General features: G+C 41.6%; 1 protein-coding gene across 2 annotated transcripts in view; it reads right to left on the reverse strand.

Annotated features, from left to right (window-relative positions):
- Positions 1 to 547: 547 nt before the first annotated feature.
- Positions 548 to 13,689, reverse strand: part of col5a1 (procollagen, type V, alpha 1) — a 54,858-nt gene continuing 41,716 nt past the window's right edge. Inside the window, exons 34-67 of one of the 2 annotated variants that reach the window (XM_079581290.1) lie at positions 13,592 to 13,645; positions 13,458 to 13,502; positions 13,295 to 13,348; positions 13,149 to 13,202; positions 13,016 to 13,069; positions 12,421 to 12,528; positions 12,254 to 12,343; positions 12,118 to 12,171; positions 11,918 to 12,025; positions 11,724 to 11,831; positions 11,454 to 11,507; positions 11,324 to 11,377; positions 11,120 to 11,227; positions 10,985 to 11,038; positions 10,798 to 10,905; positions 9,999 to 10,052; positions 9,745 to 9,852; positions 9,622 to 9,675; positions 9,480 to 9,533; positions 9,343 to 9,396; positions 9,203 to 9,256; positions 9,025 to 9,132; positions 8,896 to 8,949; positions 8,407 to 8,460; positions 8,183 to 8,290; positions 8,045 to 8,098; positions 7,938 to 7,973; positions 7,799 to 7,852; positions 7,450 to 7,717; positions 6,414 to 6,526; positions 4,999 to 5,067; positions 4,872 to 4,940; positions 2,892 to 3,125; positions 548 to 2,799 (exon numbers count right to left, since the gene is read on the reverse strand). In XM_079581290.1, coding sequence (XP_079437416.1) covers positions 2,653 to 2,799; positions 2,892 to 3,125; positions 4,872 to 4,940; positions 4,999 to 5,067; positions 6,414 to 6,526; positions 7,450 to 7,717; positions 7,799 to 7,852; positions 7,938 to 7,973; positions 8,045 to 8,098; positions 8,183 to 8,290; positions 8,407 to 8,460; positions 8,896 to 8,949; positions 9,025 to 9,132; positions 9,203 to 9,256; positions 9,343 to 9,396; positions 9,480 to 9,533; positions 9,622 to 9,675; positions 9,745 to 9,852; positions 9,999 to 10,052; positions 10,798 to 10,905; positions 10,985 to 11,038; positions 11,120 to 11,227; positions 11,324 to 11,377; positions 11,454 to 11,507; positions 11,724 to 11,831; positions 11,918 to 12,025; positions 12,118 to 12,171; positions 12,254 to 12,343; positions 12,421 to 12,528; positions 13,016 to 13,069; positions 13,149 to 13,202; positions 13,295 to 13,348; positions 13,458 to 13,502; positions 13,592 to 13,645 — 2,853 coding nt within the window. In that variant the 3' untranslated portion in view covers positions 548 to 2,652. The remainder of the gene's footprint in view (positions 2,800 to 2,891; positions 3,126 to 4,871; positions 4,941 to 4,998; positions 5,068 to 6,413; positions 6,527 to 7,449; positions 7,718 to 7,798; positions 7,853 to 7,937; positions 7,974 to 8,044; positions 8,099 to 8,182; positions 8,291 to 8,406; positions 8,461 to 8,895; positions 8,950 to 9,024; positions 9,133 to 9,202; positions 9,257 to 9,342; positions 9,397 to 9,479; positions 9,534 to 9,621; positions 9,676 to 9,744; positions 9,853 to 9,998; positions 10,053 to 10,797; positions 10,906 to 10,984; positions 11,039 to 11,119; positions 11,228 to 11,323; positions 11,378 to 11,453; positions 11,508 to 11,723; positions 11,832 to 11,917; positions 12,026 to 12,117; positions 12,172 to 12,253; positions 12,344 to 12,420; positions 12,529 to 13,015; positions 13,070 to 13,148; positions 13,203 to 13,294; positions 13,349 to 13,457; positions 13,503 to 13,591; positions 13,646 to 13,689) is intronic. The other variant, XM_079581289.1, reaches the window with a different exon arrangement.

Consider the following 13,689-nt stretch of genomic DNA (forward strand, 5'->3'; position numbering starts at 1 on the left):
AAAGAAAGAATAAATGTTTTAGTTTATACCACTGAGAAAGGAATACTGCATAAATGACTTGATAAAAAGCACAATAGGTGATAAAGGAAAGGCTATAAGCATACATGCACAGCTTATACATATCGACAACTACAGCATTTGACAGTATTTTTGCTTATCTGGGCTTGGCACTGGCATACACTTATTGTAAGGCCTTATTCTACAGTACTAGATACACTGTCCAAGTGCCTGTAAGAGCAGCAGAGAATATCTGACTTTACCTCTAGCAAAAGACCTGCACGTGTGGAAATAATCCACATAGAGCCAACATACAACTGTTCTGTGGACACTTTCACAGGTCAGCCACTAGGGGTCATAGTTAGAGGTCTCGGATGCAAAGCAGATCTCTCACTAAGAGTGCACTTAACAAAAACACTGCAAAGTATTCAGTTGAAATACATCACAAACAAAGAGAAACCCTGAGGATCACGACCAATTATGTGTACAGTAGTACATGTGTATGGAAATGTAAAGAGTGGGCCTTATACACTTATGCTATGGTCTCATTTAACATTTATTTATTTTAAATAATACAATAAATATACTACAAAACATTGGCTTTGGTAGAGTTACAATTTCATCATTTTCTCTGCACTTCACAATTTTGGACATGATCTTTTGGTTTATCGGTAGCATTGAAAAAGTTGCTGAATCCTGTTAAGTAAAACATGAACGTGAGATCATGTCATGGCACAATATAACAAGAGAAAAAAACTTTACAGTTTCATGCATACAGATAAATTTTAATGCTTCAAAAGACATACAAGAGTGGATGGCCACAGTAAACTTGAATTTATTGACATAAAACCTTTTATCCTCTAATCCTTACACAGGTTTGACAAGATTGTGAAAACAAATTAACAATGACAGAAAACTGCAGACACAAGAAACAATGGCAGCCTTAGCTGGTCAGAGAAATTTACAAAAGAGACGTGTTGTGTGTTTCATTAAGACGTACTGTAATGAAATAAAAAATAAAACTACGATTCTATAAGCATGGCGTTCATTTAACAGAAATTGTTCAAGTCTCTCATTTTATGTAAAAAAAAACAATCTTACACGGGGGGTTGCGTTCTGTGGTCTAGTAGTGGTCATAGGCAAAGAGAGTGCATAGTTTTAATTGAGCATCCAAACAATAATGGCAAAAAGCAACACAGAGAGTAGAGCGTGTGGTGGAGCTAGTCTTTTTGTCGCCATTTTAGTGACATTTAGTATTATTTTTTAATTTAAGTACAAATTATTCTTTCCGAGTTGTTTTTTCCCCATACAAAAATAAATTTTAAATATACAAGAAACACTTTGGTTGGAAGGGATCAGGAATATCACTTCATCCATTCAGACACTTTGGCACGTCCACTCCGCGTGGTTTGCTGTGGCACAGAGGGTCTGCGGCACATGCCAGCCAGCAACAAGAGCCCAGAATACAGCATCTTGGAACAGCCATATGCAAAGCCACCGTCATCAGTTGCTGCTTATTCCAACGATTACCATGGCCAGTGAAGGGGCCACTGAAGCAGGATACACACTGGACATGTTGCTCTGGCCAATACGTGGATATGCAGGCAAGTGGCATGCAAACAACACAGACCAACTATGTTTGAGAAGGACCAACATCTAGCCCGCTGCCAGTGTGCTACCAGCAACGCAGGCCAAGCAGGTGGAAGGGCAGCTATCTACAATTGCATTCAAACAGTACAAAATAGAAACATTACATAGCACCACAGAAGAGAGAAAATAGCACCTATGTGATCTGTGTTTGGTGAACCGTGAACTCATCTGCAACTGCATAGTCAGATATTTATAAGTTAAACTCCCAAAGATTCTCCTGGGTCAATAAGAGGAATGTCGTTTTTTTCTTTTCTTTGAAAACAATTGTCACATACTATCGCAGAACTTGAATGGGTTTTATTTGTATGCTGGTCGTAATTTACAACACGCTGTACTGCAACAACAAAAGACTTTTCACTTCTGTTTTTGTCAAATTTACATTTGAAATATGACATTTTAGTTTAAATTGAATGTTTCAGGTGATTCCTTACCTTCCAAAGCTAAAGTCACATGCACGTTTTGAAGCCAGAAACAATAAACTTTACCAGGGGAAAAAATATACAGAATGTACTTACAAACATAAAATTATTTATATATATTTATATACTATACGGTCCATTGCAAGAGAATGGGAAGATCATTATGCACAAACAAAGCTCCCTTAGTGAATGAGTGAAAACCAAACGGTGAAGAACCATGTGAAGAGACGCGAGTCGGTAAAGAGTTAAATCAGATGAAGTCCACAGTGAACAGTGCGGCGGTCAGGCAGCAGCAGCTCACAGCAGCGCCGCCTTCCTGGACAAAGTCTAAAAGAGAAGGGCATGACCTGACATCCAGTTTCAAAACTTGCATGTGATGGAGAAGGCACACTGAGGTCTCAAGGTTGCCGTTTTTTCACTTTCCTCTATTCTTTAGTATTGTCACTTTTGTCTCATTGAATTCATCACACTCATACTTGTTTTAAGAAGGTACTTTTTACAAATAGAATCGTCCTACTTTTGAATTGTTTTTTTTTTTTCTGAGAAAACAAATATGCTTTTTCCTCCATTCACTCAGTAAACAGTCTTAGCCGATGAAACAAGCAGGGCCCACTTCAAAGCCAAACTTTTGCGTGGGGCCACCAAAGTCATTAAACATGATGTCCACAAAAGGCACTTGTTCCACCTTTGGTGTGTTGATCTCAAGTACTGATTTTTCATAGCCCTTTTTCAACTGTGGAAGAGACAAAGTAGAAGAGAGTCAATTAGGAAGCACAAAGACATGAGCTGATTTCTCTGTGTGGTCAGATTCAGATTTGAACTCACCGCACAGCCGTCGACCAGTGCGCGTATGTATGGGTTGTTATCATATGACATCTCCTCATCGTTGGAGCCCAGGAAGCGCATGGCTTTGTCGTAGTTGTCCTGGTCCTGGTCGTGCCAGGCCACTGACTGGTAGCAGTTGTATGTTATGTTTTGCCTCGCTGATGCACTCAGCAGTCGCAAGAAGGTCATCTGAACCACTCCGATGGGGTTGCCTTCTGCGTCTGCATAGGACAGCTGCAACAGAAACAGATGATTGTGTCATGAGACACATAGATAAGTGCACCACCTCTTCATTCTCACATCACTTGAAAACATCAGTCTTTTGAGGCTTGTCAGTTTTTAACATCTACAACTTAACATCTAAAATGAGGTATAGTCATTGTTTTATTCAATAACTCCAAAAATAAGGTTCAATGAAGGTGAACACATTTATGCTGTACAATTGTAGTTTTTGTTGTTAGTATTCTGGAGCACAGTCTGAGCTGTGTGACTATCTAAAATACGATCATTTATAATAATGTATGTATTGTTTAACTCTGCTGCAGATACGGGTGACTGTATGCTATTCAAGCTACACAATGCAAAAGAATAGAATACATTTTATTGACTACTGAGATACAAATGAATATTAATTAAGACTAGGGCAATATAGACAGGCCTAGAAGAAACATACGGTTGTGTTCAGGTTGCTGCTTCATTCAGAATCCCCACAGCACAGTCTTGTGTTCCAGAAATGACATTTTTGATATTTTAAATTAGACGAGGCACTAGTTGGGCCTGACTAGTATCTGTGAAGTTGAAACCTTTTGATAAACGTTCACCACAATTACTATTTCCATACCAACCATCAAGAATCCAATAGATCCACAACGTCTCTTCGTCTTTCAGACATTAAGACCTCCTTGAGTTTAAAGCACATGCAATATCCATGTCATGCAACAGTGTTGGTGAGTAACGGAATATTAAGTAATCCACTACTGTAATTAGATTACTTTTTAAGTTAGGTAGTAACATATTATCATTACAATTGCAAAACTGGTAATTAGATTATAATTACTTAATCAAACAACTGTCAATTACATTTTGTTCTGCAAAACACACTTTTTAAAGCATTCCAGCTCAGACTTATGGATTTTATGAATATGAATATAAGTGGGGTAGACCTTAACTGTCTTAAACAGTGATCAGATCATTCAGATTACTTTTGAAATTAAGTAATCAATTAAGTAACAAGATTACTTTTAGAGGAAGTAATCAGTTATCAGTATATGGATTACTTTTATGGAGAAATCCCACCAACACTGCAACCAAAGCAGCAAAATAAGAAAAAATAAATCACCTTTGCGTTTGAAGCACCAACCCAGAGCAGCACACCTCACACAGGCACGAGCATGCATGTTTGGCCGCTCTTATTAATGTGCAGACTTTATTGCATGTGGCTGGGCAATAATCATGCATGTTGTATGTTTCCGTGCTTCTTTCCCGTAAGGTGTGTATCAGCACCATTCACAAAGAAACATTACCTCTTCATCATCATAGCCGCAAGTCAACAGTGACTGAGAACCCAGTGACCCCTGGGTGTTGACTGAGCGCCTGAACTGTGTGACTCAGATTGATGTGTCAATGGGAACATACACATACTGTACGTTCACGGGGAGAAAACCAAAAAACTTGTTTCTGCTAAATAATCTGGTTTAATTATTTGATTCAGCCATAGAGACAAGGTTAGAAGAGTCACTGCAGTATCAAGGCACAAAGTCTGACTTTGTGATGCTTTCTCATGGCAAAGGTGCAGCAAAGGTAATTCCTAAGCTCATCTTCCCAGAGCACCAGAGCATCACATGATGTAGTATGACTGATGTTATGCACAGCAGCCAGGTGCAGCATCACATACATACTGTGTGGAGCAGTCCCATGCAGAGCCCCTGGCACAGAGTCCCGGCCCTGCCTGGACTCTGGACCATAGGCACGGACACTTACCAGGGAACCTCTCTTGTAGTGACTATACCATGTGCCAGGTGAGTCTTTGGGCCATTTTGCCATTTTGCTCTGTAAAATATGAGAAGTATTCAGGACGGGGGCTGGGGAAAACAGGAGTGTGGCTTACCAGTTTACCACGTTTGAATTCACTGAACCAGGAACCAGGATTCTCCTTTACCCAGGACGTGAGTCTAGCCTGGGGCATAAATCGACAGGGAAGCGAAAAAGGAGGAGAAAACGTAGTGTTAATGTAAAGAAGTGCATTTGATAGACACATGGGTCTGAGTGTGTTGCTCACACTCTGCCCTTTTGCTTATCCCTCGGAGGATTTGTCCAAACCTGGAACAATACTGAGTGAAATCATCCTGACCAATGGTGACAGAGTCATTTTACATTTTGCACTGTAGCTACTTGCTAATTGCTACTGAAAAATGCATGAGTACACATTGTTAATTATGAAATGATTACCTGCAATAACCATCGCTTCTTGACAGTTGGGGAGCCTTGTCATACAGTATGTCATTAAACAGTGACTTGAGTAACTCCAACCTAATGATCTTAGCAATGACAATGATGAATTTCAATATTATTAGGTGACAGAGTTTAATATGAGGTGGTCATTAAACACCTAACAGTGGAATGGCATTAGACATTAGACCCATGATCCCCTAAAGGTGACCTTCACTAATTGGAGAAGTGACTGCGCCCACACAAACACCCAGTTTACAGTGTGATGTGTTTTCTCTATAAATATATTTTTTATTTTAATCTCTCCACTCAGCACACTCAACACAAATGTGAGCAGCCCATGCTATAAAAAGTCTGCTTCATTATTCCTCGCTTAAGCAAACCCAGGTCCTCTGAGACTTGGTGAGTGGGATCATTAAAATGACTGTAACACTGTGCCATTACACGACTTCCTTGTCAAAGACAGTGTTCACCACACTCTTCTCCTTTCTGACACGGAAACCTGACCACACTGACCAAAATGTCACACACCTTCTAAATACTTATTAAAAAGTGATAAAACAACACTCCGAGGGTTCAGTAGAAGTGAATTTTACAACGAAGGAAAAATATCCTGGCATTTACTCCGGTGATATAAACAAGGTCATGCTAACTTTGACAAAACGAGGACCTCATGTTCTTTTGTCGTTGTCAGTCATTACCTCTTGGTTACAACAGCAAACCCTTCATTAATAAAAGTAAAAAATAGTATTATAAATGTAAGGCTTTTGAGACAGAACATGTATACAGTGGGAGGAAAATGTAGGACAGTTTGTGAACACAAGAATGAGTAAACAGTGTCTGCTTAAACTAACAAACCCCCCAAACAATGACCATAACATGTAAACATTCACAGGAGAAATTCCAAAGGGTTCATACACGTTTTCCTCCCACTGTAAAGATAATAAGTTCCCTTTACCTCCATCAATGAAGTGGTGTATTGCAAAACTAAAACCCATTCACTGCATTAAAACATTTTGCTTTTGGCTTCCGTGCTCTCTTGATGTATATTTGTGCATCTGCTGTTTTACTCACCCCTTCAGATTTTTTTTCTGGGTATATGCAGCTTTCCCCTCCTGCTGTGAAGTTGCAGTAAACCTTGAAGGAGTCACGAGAGCAGCCTTGGTTTGGATCGATCCAGTATTCACCTGGAGATGGACAAAGATATCAGCGTAACAAGATAACTTAATAGATCCAAAACCGTTGTTACAGCCCCCATTATCAATCATGAAGCAAAAAAACTTTTCTAGCTGTGCACAACACTAGAACTGCCGGACTAAGAACTCTTCTTTGTATTTCTCGAATGGTTCATGTCCTGTTTTCCACCACCACAATGTCTGGTTGTTTCACCATTATAACTGTGCATTTGTTTTGTTTCGGTCCGCGCCACAGTGGGACTGGACCGCCACAGGCTACATCTCTTTCTCTCAAGACACAAACATATTTTAGCTCACGATGGGGTTGATAAAGTTTTTAGTTTGACCTGTGAGAGCCTGTAATGCTAAAGGAAGAACACAAGCGCGATGTAAACGAGAAAATGAATGTCAGCGGTGCTCCCATTAGAGCAGTCACCTCCTCTTGTGACGCCCTCTCACAAGTGAAGGCGTATAGCTCTGCCACTCGGAAAATCTCAATTTGCTAGAAGCCTGCACACCTCGTGCGCCAGGCACAAGATCGAGTAAACTTCTTTCATAATGCTAAATTCTGGCTGTGTTAGTATGCTAACTCTTGCTGCTTCTGCTGCTTTAAACATTTCTGATTATTTTGGGGGTAACTCGTAAAGAACAGTGGATGATGCGGAGCCAGGCTAATGGTCACTATCAGTCAGTACCTGGCTGGAGGATTTGCCTATTGGACATGGTTTTAGTAGTGGGGAAACACAATACCCTATGCAGACACGGGGAGAACATGCAACTCTTCAAGGCCGTCCAGCCCGGGGTTTTAACCCGGGACCTACTAGCTGTGAAGCACGAGTGCTAACCACAACGCCACCGCGCCGCCCCAATTGCTTATTGTGGCATTAAACATTGATGTTAGTATATTTGCATTATCATAACAATGTCATACAGACCATCTGGAAAGTCAGGATGGCAGAGCTGGAGGTCCTTGCAGGTCCGTGCTGGGTTTGCTTGTGTTCCCAGTGGGTGCTTCATCTGCTCAATCTCTAGTTTTAGAGAGTTCAGTGATCCAAAGATCTCCTCCATGCCATCATCATAGTCCTTGTAATTAGCGTCTACGGCTGCATCATCCACTAACTGACTGGCATCTATGTTTCTTCGTGTTCTGCCTTTCATAGAGGCCTGGATAGGCAGAGGATGAATGACATCGCCAGGGGGGCCCTGTGGTGAAGATACAATGCATCAAATAAAATCAATCAAAATCTATAAATGTGAATGAAAAAGAAGGTTAAATGAACTTACAGGTGGACCAGGGGGTCCAGGTGTGCCAGTTTCTCCCTTTGGTCCAGTTTGGCCCTAAATGGTATCAACAAAACATGATATGTGAGTAACATTTATTGTGAAAGTCATATAGCTTCCTTTGCAGAAAATAAACACTTACAGAGGATCCTTTGGCTCCTTTGGGACCGGGAGGGCCCTAAAACACAGATGAGTTATGCCACATTGTCTCATTGTCTTATATTCTGCATATAAACCACTTATCCTTACTGCTAATCCAGGTGGACCAATGGGGCCGAGAGGACCAGGTGGACCAGCAATACCCTTGAACAAAACAATATCATCTGGTATTTATAACCACAGGAAACGCACATCTGATGGATAGTCCACATGTATTAAAGTCCTCACATCATCTCCTTTTGGACCTGATGTTCCTGAAGGTCCAGGAAGACCTCTGTCACCCTTTTCTCCCTGTTCACCTGGGGGTCCGATCAGGCCGATGAGACCAGGATGGCCCTATGTCCAGAGAATCCCACATAATTAAAGTGATGTAATTCAGACAGGTATACCAAAACATAGAACTTGTAGTAAAACCAACTAAGCGTTGATATATTTAAAATAGCAATACTCACCTTTTCACCTTTAACACCTGAGTCTCCTTTCATGCCTGGTAAACCTGGAGGGCCCTGTGATGTACACATTGCAGCAGATTAATAATAATAATGATAATAATACATTATATCACACTTTACATTTCAAGGAAATCCCAAAGTGTTATCTCAAAATCTAAATCTCAAAGTTTAGAGTGATTATAGTTAAAGGGACTAGATGCAAGTTGGTCATTTTTATACTCTCTACTTAGGTCTTGTGTGTGACTGCAGCTTCTATATTAAGCTCGTGCATCGGCACTTCTGACCCGAGTTAACACCTTTTTGAGTGACAGTGCACGATTTTAGAGGCAGTTGTCGTGAACAGGTCTGAGCTCATTCTAGGACATTCTAGGACATGGCTGGAACATGTAGGGGGAGGGAAATACTTCATTTTAACTTTTTTATACTCCGTATTGTCCCTTTAAGGTAAGATCATAAGAAGGAATAGTTGATTCAAAACATCCATATTACCATAGGTCCAGGAGGTCCATCAGGCCCTGGGGCACCAGGAAGACCTTGTTCACCCTGTACACAAACAGAGCTTTAGTACTGTGCTGTCTTATATACAGCATACATGACAAAAATAACCTGTATACTTACAACTGGGCCAGGGATACCTCTGAGACCCTCAGAGCCTGGTTTTCCAGGTGAACCTTGGGGACCAACAGGACCAGTCTTCCCTTGGGGACCCTCCAACCCAGACTCTCCCTGCAACGCAAAATGCTAAGTGTTGTATTTCTTGCAACAGCAAAAAATGTGTGATAGAAGTGTAAATTACCTTGGCTCCTTTCTCTCCTTGTCGCCCCTCGGGTCCTGCAGGACCTGGAGGCCCCTGTTCACAGCATCACAATTCTCATTAATGTCACAAAAGACACAGCAATTTAGTCTTCTGATATCTACAGCATTCTTCTTACTTACCCGTTTGCCTGGTGGTCCAGAGGGACCTGACTCTCCAGTGGGTCCAGGAGATCCCTAAATTAGAGTTTTTGACAATATGACCATGAGATTTTTTTGTGTTTGTCAGGTTGTATTTATAGCACTATTGTCACACTTACTGCCTGACCAGCTTCTCCATCATCTCCCTTGTCTCCTGGTGGACCATCTAAACCCTGTATGAAAATGTATGTGGATACATCCATTATCCTGAGTGGGAAATAATAGCTAAATGCCAACTAATCATGAGAAATCTTTACTTACTGCAGGACCAGTCTCTCCAGGGGGGCCAGGGTCCCCGGGGAAACCGCTTGGACCCTAAAATACACATTACATATTTTAATCATACATAAAACTGACCTAGTTGTATTTAAAAACTTAACCTACTGGGCTTCCTTTGGGACCATCATCTCCAGGGGGACCCTTGGGGCCAGGAGGTCCAGCTGTACCAGCAGGACCAGCTTCCCCCTTCTCTCCTCGTTCTCCTCTTGGTCCCTGTCATTCACACAAGTGTTAGTGGCATGCTGCACAAATTCAATAGTCCCAAATGTACATTATATTCACATGTTTGATAGTAAAACTCAACCAGTCTGTACTCTAGACTGTTGCTAATCCATTTGAAAACCAGTTTCACTACTTACTGGGGGGCCAAGTTCTCCTTGAAGACCAGGCTCTCCGGGTTCACCAGAATCTCCCTAACAGACGAGAACAAGGGTAGGTAAGACGGACACAGACAGTTACAGTATTACATTTAAAACATTGTCATTCACAGTGAATCTGACTCTCCTGTTGTAATACCCTAATCACATGAACAGACATAGAAAGCTCACAGGAGATTTCGGCTGGAGAGGGCACTGACTACAGAGCTCTAAATCCTGATTATAAATCCTGCTGTCCTTTGTATTCTCACTTCAGTAAAATCTACTGTTATGATCTAGTATCTAAAAGGATGGTTTACAGTACATTCCTATTTTTCGTCAACTTTTAATTAGCAGGAAAAACAACCTGAAATTTCAGAATCTCTTTTTCAGTGTAGTCCTGACCCCAGGACCTGACCTCTTGAAGGATTCTTTCCAAGATGTTGTTTCATTTTTAACGTGTTTATGCCTTTTGCTGCAACTTTAGACAGATGACAGCCTATGTCCATCAGTGACAACACTTTAGTCATCTTTTGGATACCCAAGCGTTTGGACACCCAAAGAGGTCCGACACCGCTCACGTCAATAATTGTTTTGGGTGGATGCAACTCCAGGGGAGCCTTCTGCCTTCTCAATTTACTGGTGAGTTTAGGGGCTGCTTGTGCTGTGCAGTGGCACTTCGAGCACGTCGCAGAGATTTCAGTGGCTTCTAAAATTCATTAGTTTAACCTCTCGTGTTCTTCATTGTAATTGTGAAACCGGTTATTCTTCACATCCTAATAACAAACTATGTTTTTGTCACCTTTTCTCCAACAGCTCCAGGATTTCCTATTCCACCAGTAGGTCCTTGAGGGCCATCAGCTCCAGGAGGTCCAGACGGTCCTCTGGGACCTGGTGGTCCAGGTGGGCCCTAGAGATGGTGCAAGAAAAATGCCATACAGTACATTTCACTCTTACAAATTGGTCAACACTAAAGAAATTAGCCTTACCTGTTTACCAGCATCTCCAGTTTCACCTTTCTCACCTGGTGGACCAGGCAAACCCTGCGTGAATTAGACAACAAAAATTGCACCCAAAAATATGTATAATGTATATTGAACAAAAATACTGTATATTTATCATACCTGCAGACCAACTGGGCCAGGAGGTCCAGGGAAGCCTCTTGTTCCCTCATCTCCCTTCTGTCCAAAAAGACCCTGCTGCCCTCTGGGACCGGGCTCACCATCTGCACCCTGCACTCAAGATCAAGAGGAATCCATTATCAACTGGACCCACTAAATCCAGATCATTTACTGTATCAAGGACCAAACACAAAACTGGAAACCTACCGCAGGACCAGGTGCTCCGACAGGTCCCTGGGGGCCAGTTGGTCCTGGAGGACCCTGAAAAAATGAAGAAATAATATATAACTCCACTGTTTTAAGCCAAAATTGTGCAATAACTCAAAATGACACTTACATGTTCTCCTTTGTCACCTTTGCCACCCTTTTGACCTGGTTCACCAAGCTCTCCCTGGAGAGAAAAAAAATAAAAATAAAATGCTAATAAATATTTGCTTTGGATGTTCTTTTTCAATCTTATGCCTAATTCAAAGCAGTGCCTTTTGAACACTACATGTCCTTTGGTATGGAAAGTTAATCTTAAAACTTTACTGATGAATAATTACACTATGATCAGTATGAGCAAACAAAGTAGAAGGTTGCCCAGCCTTATCTAAATAAAACTGACCTTGTCTCCATCCTCTCCAGGTGGTCCAGGAGGTCCTCCAGGTCCAGGGAGACCTACAGGTCCCTGAATACCATCTCTTCCAGCAGGGCCTTGAGGTCCCTTTTCTCCCTATTATCAAATGCAAAAGAACATATAATTTGGTGTATGCAAGAAATGTTACACCAAATTGTTTATTTTCATATAAAAACAAGTACCGGTCCACCCTTCTCTCCAGCGGGACCTGGGGGACCCTGAGGACCAGGGCGTCCAGGAAGTCCAGTAGGTCCAGCAGGGCCAGCAGGACCACGTTCACCAGGAGAGCCCTAAAGTAATGGATTAATAGCATTAAAACACTGGTACAGTACTTTAATGGTACTGGTGATCCTTTGGAGTATGAATGCTACTGTATACTCACGGCAGGACCAGGTGGGCCGTGAGGACCCTCGTTCCCTTTCAGACCATGAGCTCCCTGTAGCATACAAAGGAAAATATCATAGACATCATTTCTAAGGCTTTAACATACCATTCTAATGGTACAAAAAACAACTCACCACAGGTCCAGGCAGACCTCTCTCTCCAGTAAAACCTCTTGGCCCAGGTGGTCCATCTTTCCCAGCAGGGCCAGCAGGACCAGGGTCACCCTTGACATAAAGAGATGATCATTCTGTGATTCTTAAGATATGACATGGAGATTACATTTTATTATTTATTTTTTTACCTTAGCACCCTCTTTTCCAGCAGCTCCTGGTAGACCCTGTTCCCCAGGAGGACCCGGGGGTCCAGGGTGACCTCGGTCACCCATTTGTCCTGTCTCACCTGTTGGCCCCTGAATGTAAGTAATCATGAATACACATGAATTATGTCATATATTTACTGTGTTTATTCAATCACAGAAGCAAAGACTGTATTATAGATTAAGTTTTGTAGTCATTTTCTTCAATCATTATCTTCACAAAGGACTGGGCTGCAACTTGCTGAGAACCAATCCTGGACATGGTATCAACAACTCAGACAAAAACATCCACATCCATACAGTAAAATGTCTTATCCATCAATCACAAAAGATGAGAACAATCATGTGTGGGAGGAGCAGGAGCTCTTATGAGTTTATGTTAGCTGGCATTAGCAGAGCAGCTGGGAGACAAAGCCTGGTAAATGTTTATACATAATGGAGTCCCATTAAATAGATAAACAACACTTCAGTCATGATCCTGGTTCTGCAGTCCCTATGAGAGTAAAATCTTGCCTGCATTAGGAGTTGTTCTAAAGTCAAAAACAGTTTTCTACCTGAGAGATTATGGTTTCAGACTAACCTGAGGCCCGACCACACCTGGTGGACCAGGAGGGCCAGTCTTTCCTTGAAAGCCCTGAAAAGGACAGAGAAAGTTGCTGCTGAATGATGTTCAAATTACTCAAATTATACCAAAAAAAAAAAAGGTTTCTCACAGTCTCCCCTCTTTGGCCAGGATGTCCGGGCAGTCCATCTTTACCGGGTGGTCCCTGAAACCAAATCAGCCAGACTTAACACATACACTTTACATATCGGTTATATCGGATTATATCGGATTTAAAGCGCCTCAAGCAGGACTTACAGGAGGTCCTTTTGGGCCAGGGAATCCTGTTGGGCCTTGAGGTCCAGGCAGACCCTGAAAAAACACACTTTTGAATTAATGGGGTTGAATTGTCAGGACAGTAATTTAACTAGATAATCAATTTCACTTTTTATGTTTTTCAAGAAAAATAGTTTCTACATACTCTTTCACCGGGAGGTCCTGGCGGGCCATCATTTCCAGAGTTGCCCTGAAAAATAATATTTATATATTAAAAGAAATAAAGTATAGATTTTTCACTTGCTAAAAATGTTCCTGTAACTACTGCGAAGAATATACCTTCGGCCCAGCTTTTCCTGTTGGCCCCCTGGGTCCTCTCTCTCCCCGTGGCCCCTTTTAGAAATTCAAACAAAAGCTTGATTATTACTGATGCTCAA

This window comes from Gobius niger, assembly GCF_951799975.1.
Source record: "Gobius niger genome assembly, chromosome: 2".
Classification (NCBI taxonomy): Eukaryota; Metazoa; Chordata; class Actinopteri; order Gobiiformes; family Gobiidae; genus Gobius; species Gobius niger.